Consider the following 26,445-nt stretch of genomic DNA (forward strand, 5'->3'; position numbering starts at 1 on the left):
TCAGTACCTGGGAACCGGGATGACCTCATAACCTTTTGACCAGCAACGTATGATCGGTGCATTTGGTTGCCACCACCAGCCATCTCTACGAGACGCGCCCGGTCAACGGCCTAGCCGTGTCATGAGCCAAAGGTGCCCCACCCGGACATCCGGTGCTCAGGAATCATACCATGGTATAGGGAGGTTTTACGCATTAAGGTACTGATTTATAGCCCAGGTTGCCCAAACCTGTTATCACACCACTTTCGGGTCACAATTATTCACCTGCCGTCACTCTCGTACTCGTACCTTGGACAGCCCGTCGGTCGCAGCTGCCAAGCGACACTGACTCTCTCGCCTGTGGAACCGTTCAAAAATCACCCCCGAGTCAAGGACCTTTCAGAACATAATTTATGAGCCACATGTTTGGGGTGGAAGAGGTAGTTTTTCTGTTTCGTTTTTAAAATTATCTTACAACGGCCGCAATGTCATTTTAGGTAGTACATCGCGGTTGGCTTTAAAATCCTCGCTACGCTCGTATTTCAATCTGACCTCTCGGGCAATTAGAAAAGCCCAATTTACACAGAACCTCGTTGCATAAATAACTATTATGCATTAAGGGAGATATGAACATGATTTTTCCCAGAGGTTGACGTGGTTATACACCGAGGGCCTTTGGCCCGAGGTTTACAAGTCAACCGTGGGGAAAAACATGAATATCTCCCGTGGTGCATACAATATTTTATTTTTTAGTGTCTGGACTTAAAAGTTAAAATATTCTTAAAAATATTTTGCAGGGAAGATTGCGTGAATATATGGTTGCTATAGTTTCGTTCTCACGACTTTGTTGTAAACAATGGGGAGGGCGAAAAAATTTGAAATATCCCAAGCGATGATAAAATAGTGTCTGCAACTTAATCAGAAAACAACAAAGGCTTAAACAACAAAGTAAAAATACTGTAATTGTGATTAAAAGCATACATTTGAAACATCAAAGAAGTTGCTCGAAATGTCTGCCATCATTTGAATGTGCTCCATCGTGATGGTACGACATTTTTCGTCGAATTGCTAGAGGAATTTCCTCAACTAATTCTGGCAAACCTTTGCCAGCATAATATGTAAAGGGTGTTTTTTTTTTAATTTGGCGTCGAAGTAGGCGTTGGGGAGTCGATTGAGATCGCACCACTCGTCTAAAAGCATAAGATTTAAACAGCTGATCCGTGATCCGTAACCTGTATAGTCCGTTCACAATCGACAGTTCAACGCCTACTTCGACGCCAAATTAAAAAAAAAACACCCGTTATATGCCGTTCACGATCTTTTTGGGTCAGGATAGCGATAGGCTATGACCATCTAGTGATTTTGTTGGCAGTACCACGGTGGTAACTAAATTGTAAATTCCCTAAAGGAAATTGACACTTTTTGTGTTAGGTTGTTTTCAGTTTAAGGTTATACCGTGTGTTTCAAAAAATTTCTGGTTAAGTGGGTTATGAAAAACAAAAGTATTAAAACGTATGGCTCATCTTGTCAAATAATAATTGAACTGTCATTAATTGACATAATAATTTTGTTTGTAAAATTTTATCTATGAAAATCGTTTTAACTCCTGAATAAAAGATTATATTTTCGCAATGGTCACCAAGATCAAAATGGGACGTGGGTATACCAAATTGAATCAAGGATTCACGGAAAATTTTCCAAAATGTTCTTTATGAACATTATTTTGAGACCTTGAGGTACACAGTTTCGAAAAACTGGCAGTGTTCAGCAGAAGGCTGGAAGTGGTCGACCTAAGGTTCGTACTGAGCAAAATATTGAGACTGTCCAACGTCGAATGGAAGACGAACCCCATTTATCTCTCAGGCAACTAGATTGAGCTATCAGTGTCAACTTGTCAAAAAATTGTTCGAAAGGATCTTGAAGATTGAAGCTAAAAGATACTCGAACAACATTCTTGATGTTTTCATCAATCAACTCCACGATGATGAATTGACTCATGCACTCATGGATATTTTCAACAAGACGGGGCTACAGCGCATACAATACGGGAAACCCTTAGTTATTTGCGGCAATTTTTTGACGATAGGTTAATCAGTCGAGATCTCTGGCCTGCAAGAACGCCAAATCCTCGGCAGCTTGATTATTGCCTGTTTCCTCATTTAAAAAACGCCGTTTTCAAGGAACCTGTTCACACAATTGATGATTTGAAAATCAGAATTAGGGAAGAATGCGAGCGAATAACCCCTTAGACATTGGTGCGTGTTGTTGAGAACATGAAGAGGAGTCTTACAAAGTGCATCGAAGTTCAAGGCTACCATTTGCTCCAAAATAATTTAAAACTTGTTGTTTATTTATTTATTGTTATCTCATTACTTGATTACACATATTGCGCGGATTTATTTGTTGACCTGGTTACATAACCTAACTTTAATCCGATACATATATGTACCAGCAACTAGGAGAGGTCGCCAGATGTGAGACGGCTTTTTGAGCAAAAAAAATCAGGGTAGTTGCCCCGACTGCCATTATCACCACCCTGGAAGGAAGATATTTTTCGTTGAATTAAAAAAAGTCATATTTTTATAGATTAGACAAATCAAGTTGTTCTGGTTGGAGCAATCAAATCAAGCGAATAAAGTCAAAGCTTAATCACAGAGAAAAAATGTTTAATTATGCAATTGACAATAACAAATAAACAAGTAGGTAAGAAGAAGAAAAATTAAAAATTGTAAAAAGATCTTAATAATCAATTCTATACAAGTTGTGTATTGATGTTATTAAGAATATAAATACAAAGTTCAGTTTTATTAGGAACATGTCTTTATTTGAGATAAGGACTTTACTTATAAAATATCGAGTATTATAACTTATAATATGATACTCTAAAATGTTATTAATGACTATATTATTCTTCTAATTATAGACAGATAATTAAAAAAAGAGTTGACATAAACAATAAATTTAAGCTTTAATTCCAGAATGTATCGCCATTACACCAAAACCTAGACTCTCGTATGTAACTTGTTGAAAACCTGCTTCTTCTATCATCGTCTTAATAGTTTCCTTAAAAAAAGATTCATTAATATGGTTACATTAAAACCCATCACCTCGTTAATATACTATTCTGGTAGGATATAAAAGGTAGAAACACTAAACATTAGTATATAAAAAATGAAGAATTTAACAACAAGTTTTGTATTGTTCTCAAATTAGTTTTTAAAGTCTAATTTGCCTTTTATTTAATGTATTTACCTTGTCGGGGAACTCCTTAGTACTTTCGACCAAGTAATCGAAGATTGGTTGTTGCCCCAACATACGTCCCATCACTGGTAGGACATAAGAGCCATACATATCGTAAAACCTTCAAATGAAAATTATTTTTGATTGTGTTCATTTTGTTAAAGAACTAACCTTTGAGCCAGTTTACTGTTTGCGTTGCTAGTTTCCAAACAAAGAAATTTACCACCAGGTTGTAAAATTCTATAAGCTTCTTTCAACATCTTTTCCCTGTTAGGACAACACCTTAATCCGTAACATACGGTGTAGGCATTAAACGAATTATTTTCAAACGGCGCATTTTCACCATCAGCCGTCACTAAAGTAATTAAAGAAGGATCGTAATTCGTAGCTTTAGTTTTGCATATATCCAACATCTGTTTGTTAATATCACATACGGTGACATGACAGTTCTTTAAGTTATGGTTTTTGACATATTCGAGGAACCGAATTGTTATAGCACCTTTAAGAAATGTATAAGAGCGACAAAATTTTGAAAATCTCTATTACCAGTTCCGCCAGCCATGTCGATGAGTTTTGTGTTGTTAGTAGGGCTTAAACGATCTATAAATATTCTCCTCCAAATTCGATGCATTCCCAAAAACGCAAAGTCATTTAGTTTGTCATAACTGAGAGCTGCATTTGTAAATAGGGTCTGCTCTAAAATGAAAATTTGAAGCATCAGCAATTTAAATTGTGTCTTCTTACCTTCTCCATCGGAATTTCGTTTCTCGTCCGCATTTGTGTTGTGTGCTGTATTCAAAAATCTTGCAGCGGAAGTGCATCTTCGCGAGAGACTTTTGCGAAGAATAATTCTGGTCACGAACATTTTCGTTACAGAAATGCAACTAATCTTATCTAATTACAGTTTAACCTTCTGTTATATAAGAGTTAGATAAAATAAATAAACAATAATTCACTGTTTGATAGGTCTGTTTAAATTTCTCTTATCAAATATATGTTAACATCAGCATCTCTTCGCCTCGTCGCAGAGGACCGACCGACCTTTTCCCCGTCTCAGCATCTGAGGACAACTGATGGCCCAGCGCGAGCATGGATCAGAGACCGCGATACAAAAACAAAAAAGGGAAAAAAGAAAAAAGGATTTGCATAGATACATTAAACAAAACAAATTATTATTAATGACAGTTTCTGTTAAAATATACGAAAATAGAAAGAGTTAATAAAAACGAGTTCCAAAGGAAGTTTAACAGTTTTTAACATCAGGAGTGGGATTGTGCCAACTGTTTTGTTGGTTGATTCGTCTTTATGGAGTGACCATATTGTGTGATTATCTTTTGTTAGGCCTACTATATTTTTGTATTGCCTTTTTAACGGAAAAATTGCACCAAATTTAGCGATTTTAGGATAGCACCCTAGATTTTCAGATTCGACTATACAAACCTTATACTGTTCAAAAGCTTGTCAAAAAAGCTTTCGACCAGTGCAATAATAAATACTGGGTGCCAATTGAAAAAAATGAGTTTTTGACATTTTTAATTCGTTATGTTTAAAAAATCGCAGTAGGCATATGCGACTAAGCAGGTTGTTGAGTAAACACTCAGCAGATGCAGCAAACATTCGGAAATCAAACATCATCAATCATTTTAATTTATGTGCAACGATTTGGAAGGTACGAATTTTCGAAGGGACCCCTGCAATTCGAAATTCTGGTAAAAAAAGCGCCACTGATTAAAAACGATGGCAGATAAGTAAAAACGACCTGTATAAATTTGATTCATAATGTAGCATAGAGTTCAAAAATAAAATCAAACTGGGTAGTTTCCATTTAAAAAAACCTAACTTTAGTGTTTTTATAATATTGGGACACTCTGTATATATACCGCAATATTTTCCTAATATGCAGCAGAAGCCTAGCTATCATCTAGAACAAAGAAAAAGTTGATATCTTTAGTAACAAACAAGTTATGGAGCTTTTTCGCAACTCTGGGACACCCTGTATACCATGATTGATTATAATGACCATAAAGCTTAGACTAGATAGTTTTTTTAATGGCATACAAATTGGTGTGCGAAATTCCGTGCTCCCCACTGTACATTTTTACAGAAATTTACCAGTACGTGTTCTAAATCCAAATAAAAATGTGCGAAAATTTGCACAGAAGCCACAAATTGAAACAGTTGCGCCAGAACCAATGCGCTGTCTTTGAAACTTTGAATTCGTTCTATTCTATCCGGATTCCGGTCTTTAGCATTTCACATTGTGAAGCCATAACATAAAGATCAGCTTGTACCAATTTGTGGCTTCTGCGCAGATTTCCTGACATTTTTACTCAAAATTTTAGAACACCACGTTGCAAACAGGCTACGTGCCAGTTTCTGATAAATTTACTCATAAATTTTCTCAAAAATTATCAATAAGAATTTGAGGTCGTGGATAACATTTGACGAAATTTTGCTTACACACGTCGGGGCCCCTGTAGCTTGGGGGCCCCGTATCATTGATACGGCTGATACGGCGGTAGCTACGCCCCTGATGATCGAATATGGCCTTGACCATGGAGAAGCCCAAGCTTCCATCAGGATCCGACAGCCAGGAGATGAGCGAGAACTCCTGAAGTTACTCTCCGAAATTGATGGACGCAGACGCAAACATCAAGCTGTGGTTGGCTCGCGTTCTTTTGACACGGTGGGAACAAAAAGCGCGGCGCGTTCAACAGCCCAACGGCCGGGTAGGTCAGGCCCTTTTTTCCGCGGAAACTGCTTTAATTGTGGTCGGGTTGGTCATCGTCACGAAGACTGTCGCGTACCGCAGACAACTAAAAAACCCGTAAAAGCGGAAAAGCCAGAGAAGCCAACCGAGTCGAAAGTGTCCACCTGTACGTATGCAAAAAAGTAGGGCACACTGAAAGTACCTGTTTCTTTAAACACGGAAGTCCGAAGAAAATGTGATTAATCCGGAAAAGGCGTTCGTTAAACACCACACCGATCGCTACCGCGTTGTGTAACCACCAAGCTGTTTCCTTGACCTACATCATCGATAGTGGCGCCGATATCTCAGTTATAGGTAGGAGCACAGCGGAAAAACTACAAGTACGGTGCGATCAATTAAAAAATAAATCGAGTAGGCGTGTTACCTATAGCAACCCATGCTATAGCATAGGCTTCAAAGCAAACTCGATTTATTTTTTAAATGATCGCTCGGTATGTCGCCTACCTCGCGAGTTATTTCTGGACTCGGGACAGAAACTATACCCGCTATCGGTACTTGCGAAATTGTTTTACCGAACGTCAGCATTGATGTTTTGTTTACAGTTGTTCTGGACAATGTTATGGCTTCCAATCTAGCTGCTATTATTGGTTGGGATGTGATTAGTAGGCCAAATGTAAAAATCAAAAAAGGAACCGACGGCCTCGAACTTCATCATGACCTATCCAACACCGGGAATGTTCTAACCATCGCGGAAACTGATGCTTTTGATGACTTAGAAGTAACAAGGTTGGCCGAACGGGACCTAGCACGACTAAAACAACTCCTGATCGAGACGCGGGAAGCAACTCCAGACCATATCACCACGGGGAAGTTGACGATCACACTGAAAGATGATATTCCGGTAGCGTACCGACCCAGACGATTAGCCCATGCAGAAAGAACCCAAGTCAAAGAGATTGTGGCCGACCTATTGCAAAAGGGAACCATACGCGAGAGCCAGTCGACATACGCCAGTCCAATTGTCCTGGTAAGGAAGAAAAATGGCGAGGCCCGATTATGTGTGGACTATCGCGACATAAACAAAAAGACTGTAAGAGAAAGATACCCGTTACCCCTCATCCGTGATCTGCTCGACTCTCTACGCCACGCGCGGTACTTCACAACACTCGATATGAAATCCGGGTTTCACCAGATGGAAATAGACGAGGGTTCAAAGCACATTACCGCTTTCATCACCCCGGATGGCTTGTACGAGTATCATAGGATGCCTTTTGGTCTCGTCAACGCCGCAGCCGTATACCAACGAGCCATCGATAAAGCCCTCGGAAAGCTCAAGGGAACGGAAGCCCACGTCTATATGGACGACGTACTTGTACCCTCCGAATCCATAGAAGAAGATCTGCAACGATTAGAGAATGTATTACACGCCTTAGCCAATGCAGGGTTTTCATTGAACTATCGTAAGTGTACGTTCCTTGCCGAAGAGACAGAATACTTAGGGGTCGTAATCAGTCATGGTTCAGTTCAACCGAGTCCTCGGAAGGTGAGTGCACTTGTACACTCGGCAGTTCCATCAGATGTGAAAGCCGTGAGGCAATTCATGGGACTCGCGAGTTACTTCCGACGTTTTATTGAGGGATTCTCTCTGATTACGGTACCCATAACCACTTTATTGCGTAAAAATCACGTGTTTCAATGGACCGCGGAGTGTGAAAATGCCAGACAGATAATAATAAGTAAGTTAGTGTCCAAACCCGTGCTGCGGATGTTTGATCCCAAGTTACCATGTGAATTGCACACCGACGCTAGTGCTCTAGGCGTCGGGGCGGCATTGTTGCAGAAAGAACACGGCGTTGTGCGTCCGATAGCTTACTACAGCCGGCGAACTACAGACTGTGAAGCAAAATACTGCTCCTACGATTTAGAAACGCTGGCTATCGTGGAGGCAGTGGAACACTTTCGTGCTTACTTGTACGGAATGCACTTTACCATTTTTACTGACTGTAATGCTATCCGAGCGACGGCCCTCAAAAAGGATCTGCATCCACGTGTTGCCAGGTGGTGGGTCAAGCTACAGGACTATGACTTCACGATTGAGTATAGACCAGGAAGCAAAATGGCTCATGTTGATTACTTAAGCAGAAATCCGTTAGATAAAGTATGCACCGTGCGTGTTACAAAACCCGAACTCACTGCAATCGACTCCTTGCGTGATTATCAGAAAAGTGACCGCTTCTGTCAAGAAGTTCTTAATAACCCCGATGACTACAATGAATATCAGATTAAAAACGATCTTGTGATGACAAAAGGACAAGACCCGAAGTGTTTCGTGCCAGTAGCCGCGCGTCTACAGGCTATGTGTTTGTACCACGACAAATCCTCTCACATCGGTTGGGAGAAGTGCATCAGGAATTGTCGTCAGTGTGTCCTGGGGAAGTCCCACACCGGACGTCGAGCTGGCCTCTGGCAACGAGGTGAAAGACCATCTAGTGCTCTCGATGTTTGGCACATTGATCATGCCGGCCCGTTGGTTAAGAGTCATGGCTGCACGCAACTGTTAGTAGTGATAGATGGCTTCTCTAAGTATTGTAGTTTACGCCTCATCCGCAAAAAGAGCACAGAGGATACAATCAGGGCCTTATCGCTAGTATTCGAACAAATGGGAAAACCTAGAAGAATCATAGCCGACAGGGCAGCAGCATTCACATCGTTAACATTCCAAAATTATCTGGCTGACCAAGAAGTGCAGCTTCATCATATCGCCACCGGTATGCCCAGGGGAAATGGACAAGTCGAGCGCCTCATGCGCACTGTTTTCAACTTATTGCGAGCCTCTTTGACCGCCGAAAATGAGAAGAATTGGGTTCACGAAATTTCCGTCATCGAAAACAACATCAACGCAACAGTGCATGGAACCACAGGATATCCACCGAATGCTCTGCACTTCGCTACTAACCCAAAACTGAAAGCCACACAGCAGTTCCTATCTGGTATTCCAGAAAATGACACCGTTCCTGACCCTGACAAAACGACCCTGATCGCACAACAACGTATGAGTCATATTGCCGACGCAGCATCAAGACGCTTTAATGTTTAATGTAAAGCGATACAAGCCCGTTCTGTTTGCCCTTGGCGATCAAGTGGCAGTCGAAGATTCCCAGTACGCAAGTGGTGGAAAGCTGCGCGCAAAATACAACGGCCCATTTGTAATTAAACAGATCCTGCCAAACGAACGCTACCTCCTAGCAAAAAAAAGGACAAAAAACGACGGTAGCGGCTCATCAGCAGCTTAGGCAATGGCCGGTCGAAAACACCGAATAGCGTCGTGAGTATCACTAAATCCACGAAAAATCGTGGCAATCTCACAAGTGCGAAAATCACGCAACATAAAGACTGTGGCACATCCACAGGGCGGGAGAACCGCAACATAAAGACTGTGGCACATCCACAGCGCGGGAGAACCGCAACAAGATAAAGACCATGGCTATAATACCACATTAGCACGAAGTGACAATCGCGAGAGCTACGAGTACATGGGACTCGGGGGCAGTGAAACTAGGAGATCACACTAAATTATTTTATTTATCCTGTTTCAGCGTTAGACGGAGCGAGGCCGCCTCAAAGTCAGGATTGCCGTGTTAACATCAGCATCTCTTCGCCTCGTCGCAGAGGACCGACCGACATTTTCCCCGTCTCAACATCTGAGGACAACTGGTGGCCCAGCGCGAGCATGGATCAGAGACCGCGATACAAAAACAAAAAAGGGAAAAAAGGATTTGCATAGAGACATTAAACAAAACAAATTATTATTAATGACAGTTTCTGTTAAAATATACGAAAATAGAAAGAATTAATAAAAGCGAGTTCCAAAGGAAGTTTAACATATATATCGGTCGTTCAAATGAAATCCTGGGCTGGGAAGGCATCAGAAACCGTCAATTGTTTTGCTTTTTTAAAATGTAAATTGACAGTTGTAATTAGAACATGTTGACACCTAACCTAAAGTTTATAACCAAAAAAGCTCTCGATTTTTTTTTTCTTTCTTTGCAATGTTTTACATTGAAAATAGAATAACTAACGATTTCTATTCTTAAAGCAAATATCAAAGGGCACCCTTTGCTAAAAGCAAACATGTTCAATGGACCTTTACATTTATAAGAGATGGAAAATATGCGCGTGAGATCTGCCCATTGTGAGAGAACAGTTGACCGCTACACTTATTTCTATTGGTTTAACTCGTTGAAGTTATTTTATCTAACGGTCAACATCTTTGTTGTCTCACAGGACGCAGAATTCCTTTGCGTAGTGACCTCAATGTGCGACAAAGAGCATCCTTACTTGTAAAGGTCCATTATGTGCCGATTAAACATAAACAAATGTTAAACGGTGGGAAATTCAAACTTTGCAGTTTCCAGATGGTTTACTTTTTTCAACGTCTACTCAGCCCAGGTTTTCATTTGAACGCATGATATAATGGCTTAGATTAGAGGTAGCGTTACTCAGTTAATTTTGGTCCGTTTTAATTATTATTCACTGTCAATTATTATTCCTTGCATTGTGTGTGTATGGAGGGAAATTTTAACATTAGAGTCCGGGATTACTGTTTTTGAATTCGCTTAATATTATGGAATAAATAAAAAAAGGGAGAGAGTGAGAGAGAGAGAGAGAATATCTTTTTGAAAACTTGCAAAAATTTCTTTGAAGACGGCCGCAATGTCATTTTAGGTAGTACATCGCAGTTGGCGATGGACAAATGTTGGATGTGCCCCTAGCCTCGCTACATGAGGCAAACTAGTAGACAGGTTTCCGGCGGTAAAAACTATCGCCAGTATCGCCACCTACCGGCATGACATAATTAATGAAATTAAATGCGACAGTGGAGCGAAAAAACATTCTAAGGCAGGTAGGTCAGGTCAGGTCAAGTCAGGTTAGATCTGGTCTGTCTCCCTGGCTTTACACGTTCTTGGAAGAAAACAAGAATGTGAAATGTTTGCGACAAAAGCAGAGTAGCGTGGTTGCTACGCAAGGAACTTGAGCGCGATATAGTCCAATTTTTACCCTTTTGAGGTAACGTCACGACAGAAACAGAAAAAAAAAACTAAAAAAAGGCACGTTTATTTATTGATGGTCACTTTGAGGTTATTTTGTGCTCCTGTCAATTTGACAAATTTTTAATTTATTTCACTTAATACATTGATTACAAACATAACCTTTCGAAGCAATTGTCAACAACTTTGAAACATTATAGTTATTTATGATCAATTCAAATTTGTTTCTGATCCTAGCTCAAACATACGTGAAGTTACTAGATAATGACGTCATTGCAAAAGGGTAAAAATTGGACTATAGCACTGAAACCTCTCAGCCTAGCCTGGTCTAATTTGGGTAAAACAAAAAGGGCAAAGGTATTAACAGATTTACAAGGGTACCTCTCTTCACGTGTCAGCTGTCCTAAAGGGTTACTATCCGTCTAAATTTGGCAATGGCTCTTTGTGCTCTACGCCGGACCACAACTAATTGAGAGCGATGGTCACTGCCGGTAGCTTCCCCCGGCCGAAAAATAGCCGCAGGAGGCGTACGATGAATGAAAATGTTTCATACTAGTTTCAATTTGGTTGTAGGTCGTAAAATTTTATTGGATATTATGAGCGATTAACGGGCACAATGGTTGGGTTTGAAAAGGTTGGGGAGCGGCGCGTGCCGTTTGCCGTACAATGCAAATATATCAAATGTACAATACAACCCTGCTTAAAATATTACCTGCTAGTGGTAAACTAGGATTTATAAGCCCCGCAAGATCTTTAACTTAAAGTACCATAAAATTTTACGACCTACAACCAAATTGAAACTACAGTATAATGATTGCCTTGGCGAGAACTCGAGGCCTTAAAATCCTCGCTACGCTCGTATTTCAATCTGGCCTCTCGAGCAATTAGAAAAGCCCAATTTACACAGAACCTCGTTGCATAAATAACTATTATGCATTAAGGGAGATATGAACATGATTTTTTCCCTGAGGTTGACGTGGTTATACACCGAGGGCCTTTGGCCCGAGGTTTACAAATCAACCGTGGGGAAAAACATGAATATCTCCCGTGGTGCATACAATATTTTATTTTTTAGTGTCTGGACATAAACGTTAAAACTTTCTTAAAAATATTTTGCAGGGAAGATTGCCTGAATATATGGTTGCTATAGTTTCGTTCTCACGACTTTGTTGTAAACAACGGGGAGGGCGAAAAAATTTGAAATGTCCCAAGGGAGTTATGAGTTGTTTTTCATAATGTGTAGGTATCTATGACGAAAAGAAACAATATCGTGTTACTAAAAGATAAATATCTATTATGCATTAAGGGAGATATGAACATTATTTTTCCCTGAGGTTGACAATAATTTTCTTGTTTGTTGTGAAACTTACTTGTTCTGGAAATCGTTCAATACCTTCCACCAAATATTTTAAGAGATCCCTTTGTGCCAATAAATATCCTACCGTTGGCATATAATCAGAACGGTGTAGACCAAAAAACCTTCAAAATTAACTGTTAGTAGATTTTAGAGCAGTTAAAAAAGGACTTACCATCGAGCCATTTTAGTATCAGGTGTGCTAAACTCCAAACAGAAAAATTTGCCACCAGGTTGTAAAATTCTGTAAGCTTCGTTCAACATTTTATCGATGTTACTACAACATCGCAGTCCAAAGGAAACAGTGTATGCTTTAAATGTTTCATCATCAAAATGCAAATTTTGGCCATCACCAACTGTCCAAGTAATCAGATCTTGATCATAATTGACGGTGTTACGTTTACCCACTTTTAACATATCTTCATTAACATCACACACGGTAACGTGGCAGTTTGGAATGTTATTTTTCTTGATGTAATCGAGGAAACGAATTGTTGTAGCACCTGTTGAAAAATATGAATAGGAGCTTCTTTTTAAAAAATGTTTTTGAAAAACTACTCTTGTTTGCAAAATCGTAACACGTGAAGTGACCGTTAAATGTTATTTGAACGGCACTATAGCAATTTTGCAGCAAGAGTCGGGTGTGCGGCGGGAAAGAGTGGAGGTGGGGCGTGAAGTGCATAAATTCCGTTTGAGTGCAGTGAGCAGTGGCAGCAATTATTTTTGATAAATGCAGTGTCGCTACTGACTCGAAGAGATCACCACTTCTGAGGTCGGCCGAATGACTCAAGAACAACGGCCGCTTGATATAGTCGCCATATAAGTCTCCAGGGACTTGAGGACTTCAGCATACGAGCTGAAAATGATTTCATCAATTAACTACTTTCTTGTGGATATAAGTGAGTAAGTTAAATAATAATAAGGTCCTAGGTACTGAAACAACGTGAAATTAATTTGAGCTGTGAAATATATGATTTGGATTGTCTCCCCTGTTAAATTGACCCCACGCGGATCCTCATGAAACCTCTCGGTCAAGCCTGTGGTAATATCGGGAAGAGTAAATAGGAAAGGTGTCATCAGTCATTTATCACTCATCAGTGTCATCACACTTATGAGAAACACTTTTCAATTTATGCTCCGAGCCGGACCACAGCTCCTTGAGTGTGATGGACATTGGCGGAATCTTCCCGACCACGAGAGTCCCTAAGAACGAAAAATGAATGAAATTTTTTTTTTAAATGTATTTTGGAAAAGGTGGCCTTGGCAAGAACGCGTTTTCCCAATCGTTAAATGTAAGAAGATCACATATCTAAAGACCTTAACCTAAAAGGTCAAGTTTTTATGTCATTCGAGGTTATGTTTGACTTTTGTCGTTTTTTGAGTTTCATCATGAATTTTGATAAAATTTGTAAAGCGATGATAAAATAATGTCTGCAACTTAATCAGAAAACAACAAAGGCTTAAACAACAAAGTAAAAATACTGTAATTGCGATTAAAAGCATAAAATAAAATATCAAAGAAGTTACAGTGGCGAGCACGGAATTTCGCACACATTGAACAGTTATTATCTTAATTTTATTAAAATCAGATACTGGCGGCATTTTCATAACAGTTTAGGTGAAACGTCAGTCTTGATCACATATGTCATGATTGATTATAATGACAATAAAGCTTAGACTAGATAGTTTTTTTTTAAATGACATAGAAATTGGTGTGCGAAATTCCGTGCTCCCAACTGTACTCGAAGTGTCTGCCATCGTTTGAACGTGCCCCCTCGTGAAGGTACGACATTTTTCATCGAATTGCTAGAGGAATTTCCTCGACCAATTCTGGCAAACCTTCGTTTAAAAATTGATGATAACCGTAATGCATATTATGCCGTTCACGATCTTTTTGGGTCAGGATAGGCTATGACCATTTAGTGATTTTGTTGGCAGTACCTCGGTGGTAACTAAATTCCCTAAAGGAAATTAACACTTTTTGTGTTAGCTTATTAGGCATTCACGATCTTTTTGGGACCGAGTTGGCTATGATTTTTTCTTTTCATGTTGGACTAACTGAGTCAGTGATGCAATGGATGCAATTTTTTTTTCTGTCAGTGTCTGTTCGACATTTTCTTGCCACCGCATTGCCAGATTTATTATTTTAATATTCGTAAGAAACTAAATGACTTAGGTATTAAGTGTAAAAATAATTTAAATCTCCGTCAAAGGAACAGTCGAACGATAAATAATTTCTATTAAACGATTTAATTTAATTCAAAAAGGACAGACCAGATTTAAGAGATCCGGCAACAATGTACCTGTTCAGAAAATATAACCCTAAACTGAAAGCAACCTAACCTAACACAAAAAGTGTCAATTTCCTTTAGGGAATTTAGTTATCACCGATGTACTGCCAATAAAATCACTAGATGATCATAGCCAACTCGGTCCCAAAAAGATCGTGAATGTCTTATAGGTTGTTTTCAGTGTAAGGTTATGCCGTGTGTTTCAAAAAATTTCTGGTCAAGTGGGTTATAAAAAACAAAAACGTATGGTTCAGCTTGTCAAATAATAATTGAACTGTCAGAAACGTCATTAATCGCCATAAGAATTTTGTTTGTAAAATTTTATTAAATTAAATCGTTTTAACTCCTGAACAAAAGATTATATTTTCGCAATAGTCACCAAGATCAAAATGGGACGTGGGTATACCAAACTGAACCGGTTTTTCAAGGATTCACGGAAAATTTTCCAAATGTTGTTTATGAACACTTTTCTGGGAATTTGAGTTAACACAGTTTCGAGAAAGTGGCAGTGTTCAGCGGAAGCCTGGAAGTGGTTGATCTAAGGTTCGTACTGAACAAAATATTGAAACTGTCATGTTTTCATCAAACAACTCCACCATGATGAATTGGCTCATGGGTATTTTCAACAAGACGGGGCTACAGCGCATACAATACGGGAAACCCTTCATTATTTGCGACAATTTTTTCAGTCAAGATCTCTGGCCTGCAAGAACGCGAAATCCTCGGCAGCTTGATTATTGCCTGTTTCCTCATTTAAATAACGCAATTTTCAAGAAACCTGTCCACACAATTGATGATTTGAAAATCAGAATTAGGGAAGAATGCGGGCGAATAACCCCTTAGATATTGGTGCGTGTTTTTTAGAACATAAAGAGGAGTCTTACAATGTGCATCGAAGTTGAAGGCTACCATTTGCTTTAAAATTATTTAAAACTTGTTGTTTATTTATTTATTGTTATTTAATTACTTGATTAAATGATTACACATATTGCGGGAATTTATTTGTTGACCTGGGTACCTACATAACCTAACATATACGAGTACGACCAACTAGGAGAGGTCGCTAGATCTGAGACGGATTTTTGAACAAAAAAAATTAGGGTGGTTGCCCCGACTGTCCTTATCACCACGCTAGAAGGAAACGTAAGTTATATAACTTACGGAGGAAAGTTTTTAAGATATTTTTCTTTGACAAATTCCCTCATGTTATGAAAACAGTTGATATTGACCAATAGTGTGCCGAATATCGTGAAAAAATCTAGTTATGGTCAGAAGATGCGTCTTCCGCCGACAAAAATCTCCCTTCCGGTGAAAAACCACGTTGACAAGGCTTTTGTTTTTGTTGGCAACACAAATTAATGAACAAAATGTCAGAAAATTATTTTGACGTTTTCCGAAATGGATTTAAAAAATCGTTTTAGACACGACTCCAGGAGTGATATTGACGACAGTGTCAAAACAATTTGAAATACAACAGGTAAATTGTTGCAGGAAAAGTGTCACGATGAATATAAACTAACCTTTAATCCGTTTTGTGATGTTGTTCCGAATGTTTGTTTGAATTGTTTATTCGAGAATTTGTCTAGACAAATATAACTCGACTTCCCATTTTTTTTCGGAAAATTTTGATTTTATTATACTCAAAGTTTGTTGCTTTAGGCAAAACCACTCGACCCTAACGGGTCTCGTGATTATTGCCAAGCAACAAACTTTTCGTCATAAAACCAAAATTTTCCGAAAAAATGGGAAGTCTTGTAATATTGTTTCTGAATAAAAAAAAGTTCTGGTTGGAGCAATGAAAACAAGCGAAAAAAGTCAATGCTTAATCACAGAGAAAAAATGTTTAATTATGCAATTGACAATAACAAATAAACAAGTAAGTAAGAAGAAAAATTAAAAATTGTAAAAAGATCTTAATAATCAATTCTATATAAGCTGTGTATTGATGTTATTAAGAATATAAGTACAAAGTTCAGTTTTAACACTTAATAAAATTGACGATAAGTAGGTTTTACATATTAGGAATATGTCCTTATTTGAGATAAGGACTTTATTTATAAAATATCGACTATTATAAGTTATAATATAGATAATTGTAGACAGATAATTAAAAAAAGAGTTGACATAAAAAATAAATTTAAGCTTTAATTCCAGAATGTATCGCCATTATACCAAAACCTAGACTCTCGTATGTAACTTGTTGAAAACCTGCTTCTTCTATCATCGTCTTAATAGTTTCCTTAAAAAAAGATTCATTAATATGGTTTCATAAAAACCCATCACCTCTTTAATATATGATTCTGGTAGAATATAAAAGGTAGAAACACTAACATAAGTATATAAAAAATGGAGAATTTAACAACGAGTTTTGTATTTATCTCAAATTCGTTTTTAAAGATTAATTTGCCTTTTATTCAATGTATTTACCTTGTCGGGAAACTCCTTAGTACTTTCGACCAAGTAATCCAAGATTGCCTGATGTCCCAACATACCTCCCATCACTGGTAGAACATAAGAGCCGTACATATTGTAAAACCTTCAAGTGAAAATTGTTTTTGATTTTATTAATTTTGTTAAGGAACTAACCCTTGAGCCAGTTTACTGTTTGCGTTGCTAGTTTCCAAACAAAGAAATTTACCACCAGGTTGTAAAATTCTATAAGCTTCTTTCAACATCTTTTCCCTGTTAGGACAACATCTTAATCCGTAACATATGGTGTAGGCATTAAACGAATCATTTTCGAACGGTGCATTTTCACCATCAGCCGTCACTAAAGTAATTAAAGAAGGATCGTAATTCGTAGCTTTAGTTTTGCATATATCCAACATCTGTTCGTTAATATCACATATGGTGACATGACAGTTCTTTAAGTTATGATCTTTGACATATTCGAGGAACCGAATTGTTATAGCACCTTCAAGAAATGTATAAGAGCGATAAAATTTTGTAAATCTCTGTTACCAGTTCCGCCAGCCATATCGATGAGTTTTGTGTTGTTAGTAGGGCCTAAACGATCTATAAATTTTCTCCTCCAAATTCGATGCATTCCCAAAAACGCAAAGTCATTTATTTTGTCATAATTGAGAGCTGCATTTGTAAAGAGAGTCTGCTCTAAAATGAAAATTTGAAGTATCAACAGTTTAAATTGTGTCTTCTTACCTTTTCCATCGGAATTTGGCTTCTCGTCCGCATTTGTGTTGTGTGCTGTATTCAAAAATCTTGCAGCGGAAGTGCATCTTTGCGAGAGACTTTTGCGAAGAATTATTCTGGTCACGAACATTTTCGTTACAGAAATGCAGCTAATCTTATCTAATTACAGTTTAACCTTCTGTTATATAAAAGTTAGATAAAATAAATAAACAATAATGCACTGTTTGATAGGTCTGTTTAAATTTCTCTTATCAAATACAATCGCGGACAAAAAAAAGTACGACAAGTCTTATTAAGAAATTTAGTCAAAATTGAGTTGAGTAAACCGGAGTTACTTTAATAAATAAATAAATATTTTCATAGTAACCATAGAAAGGCAAGCAAATTTACATTAGCGAAAAAAGATTGTCGTACTTTGTTTTGTCCGCGACTGTACATGTATATCGGTCGTTCACATGAAATTCTGGGCTGGGAAGGCGTCAAAAACCGTCAATTGTTTTGCTTTTTTTAAAGTGTAAATTGACAGTTGTAATTAGAGTATGTTGACACCTAAGCTAAAGTTTATAAACAAAAAATCTCTCGGTTTTTTTCTTTCTTTGCAATTTTTACATTAAAAATGGAATAACTAACGATTCCTATTCTCCAAGCAAATATCTAAGGGCACCCTTTGTTAAAAACAAACATGTGCCGATTAAACATAAACAAATGTTAAACGGTGGGAAATTCAAACTTTGCAGCGTTCCAAATGGTTTACTCTTTTCAACGTCTACTCAGCCCAGGTTTTTATTTGAACGGATGATATTATGGCTTAGATTAGAGGTAGCGTTCAACTCGACGAGATAATTTGGCCATACAGGAATGTATTCTACTTAGTATAAGCATCTGGTTAATATTTGTGGTTTCAATAATTACTCAGTTAATTTTTGGTCCGTTTTAATTATTATTCACTGCCATTTATTATTCCTTGCGTTGCGTGTGTATGGAGGGAAATTTTAATATTAGAGTCCGGGATTACTGTAATATTATGGAATTCATAATATACACTGCATCTCGGGTTTTATCATGAGTTATTTAAACAAAATAACGGGGAGAGAGAGAGGGAGAGAATATCTTTTTGAAATATTGCAAACATTTCTTTGAAGACGGCCGCAATGTCATTTTATGTAGTAGGGTTGTTATTATAAATGATTGTCCCATCGCAGTTGGCGATGGACAAATGTTGGATGTGCCGCCAGCCTCGCAAGATGAGACAAACTAGTAGACAGATTTCCGGCGGTAAAAACTACCGCCAGTTAGAATGCCAACACTTTAAGGAGAACACACCAATAAAGTTGCGCGGCAGACGCAACTTCGTTGGTCGAGTCCATTTTTCGATTTCTAGGGTGGGAAGGTGAACCGCTTACCGGCCATGCGGCGTCAGAGGCGTACGTTCATTCGTGATCTGCTTTGCCAGTGTCCGTTTCGTTGTTTCGTGATTTCAGGGTTGTTTTCTATTGCATTAAAATCTGATCTTTTCAGAACTAAATAATTTGTATTTCTTTATTTGAGCGAGGTTAGTATTGATAAAAGCGGTATTACAATCATTCAAATAAAAACGTATGCCCCCATTTCTGAACGCAAGTGATACGCCACTGGACAAAACTTCACTGACAGATTTGGATGACTCAACGTGTTCTCCTTAAAGTGCTTGCTTTGTTTTTGTTTTATGCTGGTGTACGGGTATTCATTTTTATATAATTTTCCGTGGTTATTTGGATTTTGTTAAGTGCACATTTTTTACTTTTCGTAACGTAACATAATGTCGTGTCAAAAATAAATTACTCCCTAGGATTTAGGGAGGACTTCTTGAATGTCACCTAGCTCCCATAGAATCGTACCTACAACATTCTTCCTCTGACTTATCCGAAACCTAGCGGTGCTGCCTCAGCGACACATTGAAAACCGAGGTTAATTCAACAGAAGTAACAACATAAGTAAGGCCACCTGCCACGTAACTACGAATACTACAATCGCTGGCTGGACTAAACTAAAATGGCGGGTAAAGTACCGCTAGAAAATGGTGGCAAAAATGGACGCACGTGAGTCAGACGATAGCTACTAATTTGTGAAAATAACTAATGGCCTGAAAATTGCATCTTCCGGGAGAAACTTAGGGGATAAGGCTTAAAATTAACAACTGGGTGCTTCTCGAGAGAAACAGAATGCAGCAAAATAATATCTACGAACATACCCTCTACAGCACAGTCCTGGCACAAAAAAAACAACGAACGCGGGTTAATTTACCCTGTGCGGATGGAAACGTCTAATCCTTCAAGGGGATACAAAATATCTACACGGGACGGTAGTGTGATTAATTCACTGTTCAGATCATGGTTTAAAAAAATTGATTACTCTCCACACGGTGCTGTTACGTGCTGTTACGTTATAAATTGCCCTCCCAAAACTGGGCAACCCTGTTACCGGTTACAAATCCGGAATGTTCAGGGATATAACGAATAGGTCGTGGGCTTCGACTCGGTTTACAATGCGAACCAGGAGTATCGTCGACTGAGGCTGAAAAATGGTGAGAACAGCCCGGAATACGGGAAATGATACACAACAAATTCGTGGAGAAAGGTTTTTATTTACACACTGTCACGTGAAATTGTTGTTACAAGACAAGATTACGATAAAATGAAATGAAACCTAGAAATGTACAATTTTTATCTAGCACAACTTAACAAAATGATACAATCTGCAAAACTCCACGATCTGAAAAAGAAACCTAACACAATGCTGTCTAATTTTCTCCTACTTTATCCCGGACAAAATATAACTAATTCTACGACGAGCTTCCCTGTTTGACGTGAACCCAACGAGTCAATCTTCCGACACCGTTGACAGCAAGTCGCGAAATTATAAGGGGGTGGAAGGCCGACCCTTTTTCGGAAGTTAGAACGATTACACCGCCCTCCGGTGAGGGTAGGATGTCGAGCTCTTCCTCCTTCCCTTGAGCGAGTTCCGGATTTACTGCTGGTCGACACTGGAGTCGTTGATCCTTATCAGCCCGATGAAGAAACGTCGCAAGAAATTGTGGTGCTCGCCGATAGCTCGATGCTGACGAGGTCACTCCTGCTGATAGGGTGAAGCCGTGTATAAAAAGTATCCGCCCTGACGAAAAGTTAAAAATTGATTCAAAAATGGATTATATACAACTGCCAATGAGACAGTGACGAAATGAGGAATAAAATGTTTTCAATGAGTCGGTCATTGAATATAAATGAAATGAATTGCAAGAAAAAATGAGAGGTGATAGAAAACGTGGAAAGTTAATTTATCCGTTAAATATGAATAATTGTGGAAGCCACGGACTAGAGAATTGAAGGGTCAAGTCGTCCGGACTTAGCTGGTGGGCAGATCCGGGACCTTCCGTGAGTCCGGGGACGACCTGGACTGGCAGGACTCGACGAGATCTTGATCCGCAAAGGCGTTCGGTCCGGAGACCTTCCGTATTGAAGTCCTTGATCCGCTTGGCGATTTGGGGCGGTGGTACTTGGACGAATCCTCTCCAACGACTCTCGTGAACTTCACTACGACGTCTCGTCAGCCCTGCAAATTCACTGGATCACTGTCCCCTTGACTCTCCCCAGGCTGTAACAACACTGCGAACAGCAGTGAACTTCCCCTTTTTGTTCCTGGTTCTCCGGACTTATAGTCTTCGCCCCCTCTCTACGCAGATTTTAGGCGGAAGCCCGTGTACGTTTTTGTCGCGATGGGTTCTAGAACATTCTAGAGAAATCGCGAAGATTTACAAGCGCGCCGCGATTTAAATCGTAACAGTACCTAAGTGCTAAGAGTTTAACTCTTGCCATGCCATGCAATTTCGTTGATCTGTTACTTCTAACAATTGTTCTACGTTGAAGGTTGGTTTGATTTCCCAAAACATTCTCTCTCTCTGACTCACACATCTGGTTTCTAGAACTACCTGGCTTTATCGTTACCATCTTTGCTGTGTTTTCTACTTTGCTACTTTGCGGGCAGATTTCACTTGAATAAATAAGAATAAATCAGAACCACTTTTGCCGACAAAGGAATCAATAAATTTACAACTGACCAGTATTTCCGTCCCAACTGAACGGTTCTTCAGATGTTTGGTTGAAATTATTTTAAAAATTAAAATTCTTTATTTAGCGAACCTACCATTACCATTACAATATGTATAAGTCCAATTTTAACTTTTGTTAAAATTGACGACAGGTCTTATTAGGAATATGTCCTTATTTGGAATAACGACATTATTTATAAAATATCGGGTACCTATTGTAAGTTTATACCTAATATGATAATATGAAATATTGTTAATCATTATATTCTTCCACTTGTAGATAAATAATTAAAAAAACAGTTGAAAAAATCATATCTGTCAGAATTTAAGCTTTAATTCCAGAATGTATCGCCATTATACCAAAACATAGACGCTCGTATGTCACTTGTTCAAAACCTGCTTCTTCTATCATCATCTTAGTAGTTTCCTTAAAAAAAGATTCATTAATATGGTTTCATTAAGAACAATCACCTTGTTAATTTACAATTCTGATAGAAAATAAAAGGTACAAATTCAAATTGTCTATAAAAGAACATATATCAAGAGTCCTGTGAAACTCGAATATATTTGATTTTTGCCGCTCTATAGCATATGGTGGTACCAAAGAGAAAAACAGAGGTTATGTAACTCCATTGATGACAGGTTTTTCGCTGTTTGTAATAAAATGAATTTTATCTCTCTTTGATTAAAGTCTGTTGTCTGAAGAATACAATATGACCAGGATCATTTTCAATTAGTAATACTCAATGGACTGACAATTCACATTTTTATTATAAACTATTAAAACATAACTTCCGCAGACACCTTACAATGAAGATTTGATTGTTGAAAGTGACCCCCATTATATTATAAACAATTCGTAATTCGTTTCTTTTTATTCTTAAAAATATTGTAATCTGCTGATCTTTAGTGTTTAAGCAGTTTGTTATTTCTTTGATAAGTTCCTCCATGGAAATGCGTTGACACACAAAAACAACGAATAGACTAAGAAATTGAGAATAATGAGTAAAAAAAAACTTTTGTTAAAGACATTTTGTTATAAAGTTTATAAATAAATAAAGAAGAAATAAACCACCAATTCCATACTTTTGACTAACCCTATATGTTCTTTTATAGACACCTTGTATGTACTAATGAAAAGTATACAGGTGTTTTCGAAGTTGAGGCGTTTCTTTTAACATGTGATATTATGCGTTATTCTAAAGAGTTTCAGCCAAAATCGCCTTAGTAAAATGTGTACGGGAGTGAAGATACAATAAGTATCGGACTCAAAATTTTAGAAAACTATAAAAATATACGATCAATTATCTTCGTTAATACAAACATTTTACTGAGAAGATTTAGGCTAAAATTCTTAAGAATAATGTATAGTACCTCGTGTTACAAGGATCGCCTCAACTTTGAAACCACGCTGTATAAACTATGGAGAAAAAAAGATTAATCAAAATTACGAAAACAATTTAACAAGTTTTATATTTTTCTCAAAGTAGTTTTTGAAGTTTAATTTATCTTTCGTTTTATTTATTTACCTTGTCGGGAAACTCCTTAATACTTTCCGCCAAGTAATCGAAGATTGGTTGTTGCCCCAACATACGTCCCATCATTGGCAGAACATAAGAGCGGTACATATTGAAAAACCTTCAAATGAAAATTGTTTTAAATTTTATACATTTTGTTAAGGAACTAACCCTTGAGCCAGTATATTGTTTCCGTTGCTACATTCCAAACAAAAAAATTTACCACCAGGTTGTAAAATTTTATAAGCTTCTTTCAACATCTTCTCCTTGTTAGGAGAACATCTTAATCCGAAAGATATGGCGTAGACATTAAACGAATTATTTTCAAACGGTGCATTTTCACCATCAGCAGTCACTAAAGTAATTAAAGAGGGATCGTAATTCGTAACTTTAGCTTTGCATATCTCCAACATCTGTTCGTTTATATCACATACGGTGACATGACAGTTTTCTAAGTTGTGGTTTTTGATATATTCGAGGATCCGAATTGTTGTAGCACCTTCAAAAAATGTATAAGAGCGATGAAAATTTGAAAATCTCTGTTACCAGTTCCGGCAGCCATGTCGATGAGTTTTGTGTTGTTAGTAGGGCCTAAACGATCTATAAATATTCTCCTCCAAATTCGATGCATTCCCAGAGACGCAAAGTCAGTTAGTTTGTCATAATCGAGAGCTGCATTTGTAAATATGGTCTGCTCTAAAATGAAAATTTTAAACATCTTATCAACAATTTAAATTGTGGCTTTTTACTTGATTCATCGGCATTTGGTTTCTCGTCGACACTTGTGTTGTGCGTTGTATTGAAAATGTTGTTGCGAAGGAACATCTTTGCGAGGAATTTTTGCTAAGAATTGTTCTGGTAATGAATATTTTGCCTTCGAGAAATGTAACTAATCTTATCTTGGCAATTACTGTTTAAGAGTTATTTATATAAAAGGTCGAAAATATATAAACAATTACGCACTCTTTAAAGACCTGTTTAAATTTTAAATAAAAACAGAATACAATGTTTAAAATATAAGGAATATAATAAAACATTAATAGAAATTGCCGTGCTGCCGGGTGGAGGTGGGATAGTACAAAGAAATTAAAAACACTTTATTACAGAAATTAAATATTTATTCTAAACGACTAAACAGATATAAAAACAATAAACAACGGAAATTTGAAAACAAACTATTTAGAAATAATGAGAAGTTGTTTTACAAAAATTTAGCAGATAATAAAACTCCAAATAATAATGGTATTCCAAATATAAATGAAATTAAAGAATTCTGGTCAAACATATTGCAAATGAAGTTCAATTTAATAATCAGGCAGAATGGATTCCTCATTTAGAAAATGAAATACCAGATAGTAATAATCCAAATCATATTCGAATTAGCCTTGAAATTTTAGTTAAAAATATTAATAGTTCACATAATTGGAAATCCCCTGGAAGTGACCAAATTCATAACTTTTGGTTAAAAAAATTTACTTGTATTCATAAATGCTTGCTTGATCACTTTAACGGATTTATTAGGGAACCTAACACATTTCCAGAGTTTTTGGCCCATGGTATAACATATCTGAAACCAAAGATTCCGATACTAAAAATCCATCAAAATATAGGCCAATCACATGTCTGCCCACAATTTATAAAATTATGCATTAAAGTAATAATTTACGACCATTGTCAAAAATTAAATATACTTAATGAAGAACAAAAAGATTGTGTTAAGGAGTGTTTTGGTTGTAAAGAACAACTCATAATAGATACGGTAATAATGGAACAAGCTAGAAAAAATAATAGAAATATTTATACCGCATTTATAGACTACAAAAAAGCCTATGATTCAATACCACATTCATGGTTAATTGAAATTCTTAGAATTTATAAAAATAATTTGGACTCGATCAACTTTTTATCCCATGTTATGACATTTTGGAGAACTACTTTAAATTTATGAATAAACAATACTAAATTAAAATCCGAGCCTATTCAAATTAAACGGGGAATTTATCAAGGAGATTCTTTAAGTCCTTTATGGTTTTGTCTAGCCATTAATCTTTTGACAAATCTATTAAATAGCACTGGATACGGTTTCAATATTAGACTTAATAATACCACACTATCCAAATTAAATCACCGTCTTTATATGGATGACATAAAACTTTATGCATCTAAAAATAATCATATTTTATCTTTACTAACAATAACTGAAAATTTTTCAAATGATATTGGGATGAGTTTTGGTATTGATAAGTGTAAAACGCAGTCAATATGTCGCGGTCATTACGAAAATTTAGAATATACAGAACTCGCAGATCAAATTTAGTGTGCGTTTTCCTTGGTGATAAGTGAAAGCAATAGCATTTTCCGACGACCACTATGAAAAATGCGTAAATTCGCACAAATAACTATTATTGAAAGTTGGCTATTGCATGCAAATAGCGAACCCGTGTGCAATGGAACAGAATCAGATACCTTCTAGCCTGTGCGCAATGAAATCATTGCACACAGTTGTAGTAACCATGGCCACCAATGTATGTTTTGTCCGCAGCTCTGTCGAATAATATTTGAAGTTTGAAGGAATACCGAATATTAGCGTTTTTTTTTGTGGTCGTCGGAAAAATATCGTGTATACCACGTGTTGAAAATTCGATTTCACACTCGTTTGCTTAAGCCACGCGCCTACGGCTTGTGGCTCAATTCTGCAATCTTTCATTTTCAACTCTTGATATACAATATACTATTAAAAAAGAGTACAGGGTATAATGGATTATTTCAAGGCGGTCTCTATTTTAACAGGCCGTGACACTGACTTCAGAAAGTGGTCTGTGGAATGGCCAACTAACGTCTGACAACGTTGCTTCGCCAACCTCTAGAAAAAGTTACTAGTTTTGAAGTTTTGTGATCACTCCCTGTCACTCATTATTTTGTCATTGTCAGCTGTCAGTCAATCATCACTGAAAGATTTTTCTAATTCTCGTATTGCAATTTTACTTCAGTCAAAGTATATCAGGTGTCCAAGTCAGGGTAATTATGTGTATCCTGTTTTATAAGATAGCTATTTTTAGTAAAATTTTATAG

The 26,445-nt window shown here is 37.4% G+C and overlaps 3 protein-coding genes and 2 long non-coding RNA genes across 9 annotated transcripts; 1 reads left to right on the forward strand and 4 right to left on the reverse strand.

The window, feature by feature from the left end:
• Positions 1 to 2,624: 2,624 nt before the first annotated feature.
• LOC138128021 (2-methoxy-6-polyprenyl-1,4-benzoquinol methylase, mitochondrial-like) lies at positions 2,625 to 4,302 on the reverse strand. 2 transcript variants are annotated; one of them, XM_069044214.1, is made up of 5 exons: positions 3,964 to 4,302; positions 3,766 to 3,910; positions 3,391 to 3,718; positions 3,232 to 3,340; positions 2,625 to 3,042 (listed from the first exon to the last, which is right to left on the reverse strand). In XM_069044214.1, the coding sequence occupies exons 1-5, from the start codon at positions 3,994 to 3,996 to the stop codon at positions 2,941 to 2,943; spliced, it is 717 nt and encodes a 238-aa protein (XP_068900315.1). In that variant the 5' UTR covers positions 3,997 to 4,302; the 3' UTR covers positions 2,625 to 2,940. The 2 variants fall into 2 exon arrangements, with proteins under 2 accessions (XP_068900315.1, XP_068900314.1); XM_069044213.1 differs by having other exon boundaries at positions 3,766 to 3,915; positions 3,964 to 4,296.
• A 7,946-nt stretch (positions 4,303 to 12,248) lies between these two features.
• LOC138128022 (uncharacterized) lies at positions 12,249 to 13,540 on the reverse strand. The gene is made up of 2 exons (XR_011158491.1): positions 12,507 to 13,540; positions 12,249 to 12,456 (listed from the first exon to the last, which is right to left on the reverse strand). It is a non-coding gene; the product is annotated as an uncharacterized lncRNA (long non-coding RNA).
• Positions 13,541 to 13,848: 308 nt separating this feature from the next.
• Positions 13,849 to 15,610, forward strand: LOC138128023 (uncharacterized). The gene is made up of 2 exons (XR_011158492.1): positions 13,849 to 15,165; positions 15,312 to 15,610. It is a non-coding gene; the product is annotated as an uncharacterized lncRNA (long non-coding RNA).
• An 834-nt stretch (positions 15,611 to 16,444) lies between these two features.
• On the reverse strand, positions 16,445 to 20,170 carry LOC138128024 (2-methoxy-6-polyprenyl-1,4-benzoquinol methylase, mitochondrial-like). Of its 2 annotated transcripts, none has more exons than XM_069044216.1 (5): positions 17,782 to 20,170; positions 17,584 to 17,728; positions 17,209 to 17,536; positions 17,050 to 17,158; positions 16,445 to 16,861 (listed from the first exon to the last, which is right to left on the reverse strand). In XM_069044216.1, the coding sequence occupies exons 1-5, from the start codon at positions 17,812 to 17,814 to the stop codon at positions 16,760 to 16,762; spliced, it is 717 nt and encodes a 238-aa protein (XP_068900317.1). In that variant the 5' UTR covers positions 17,815 to 20,170; the 3' UTR covers positions 16,445 to 16,759. The 2 variants fall into 2 exon arrangements, with proteins under 2 accessions (XP_068900317.1, XP_068900316.1); XM_069044215.1 differs by having other exon boundaries at positions 17,584 to 17,733.
• Positions 20,171 to 20,381: 211 nt separating this feature from the next.
• Positions 20,382 to 24,269, reverse strand: LOC138129314 (2-methoxy-6-polyprenyl-1,4-benzoquinol methylase, mitochondrial-like). 3 transcript variants are annotated; one of them, XR_011159182.1, is made up of 6 exons: positions 24,123 to 24,269; positions 23,920 to 24,069; positions 23,545 to 23,872; positions 23,386 to 23,494; positions 21,595 to 22,283; positions 20,382 to 21,540 (listed from the first exon to the last, which is right to left on the reverse strand). XR_011159182.1 is itself a non-coding variant. In XM_069045613.1 (5 exons), the coding sequence occupies exons 1-5, from the start codon at positions 24,196 to 24,198 to the stop codon at positions 22,182 to 22,184; spliced, it is 765 nt and encodes a 254-aa protein (XP_068901714.1). In that variant the 5' UTR covers positions 24,199 to 24,269; the 3' UTR covers positions 20,382 to 22,181. The 3 variants fall into 3 exon arrangements, 1 of the variants encoding a protein (XP_068901714.1); XR_011159183.1 differs by having other exon boundaries at positions 23,920 to 24,064; positions 24,123 to 24,261; XM_069045613.1 differs by having other exon boundaries at positions 20,382 to 22,283.
• Positions 24,270 to 26,445: the final 2,176 nt, after the last annotated feature.

This window comes from Tenebrio molitor, chromosome 4 (genome assembly GCF_963966145.1).
Source record: "Tenebrio molitor chromosome 4, icTenMoli1.1, whole genome shotgun sequence".
Classification (NCBI taxonomy): domain Eukaryota; kingdom Metazoa; phylum Arthropoda; class Insecta; order Coleoptera; family Tenebrionidae; genus Tenebrio; species Tenebrio molitor.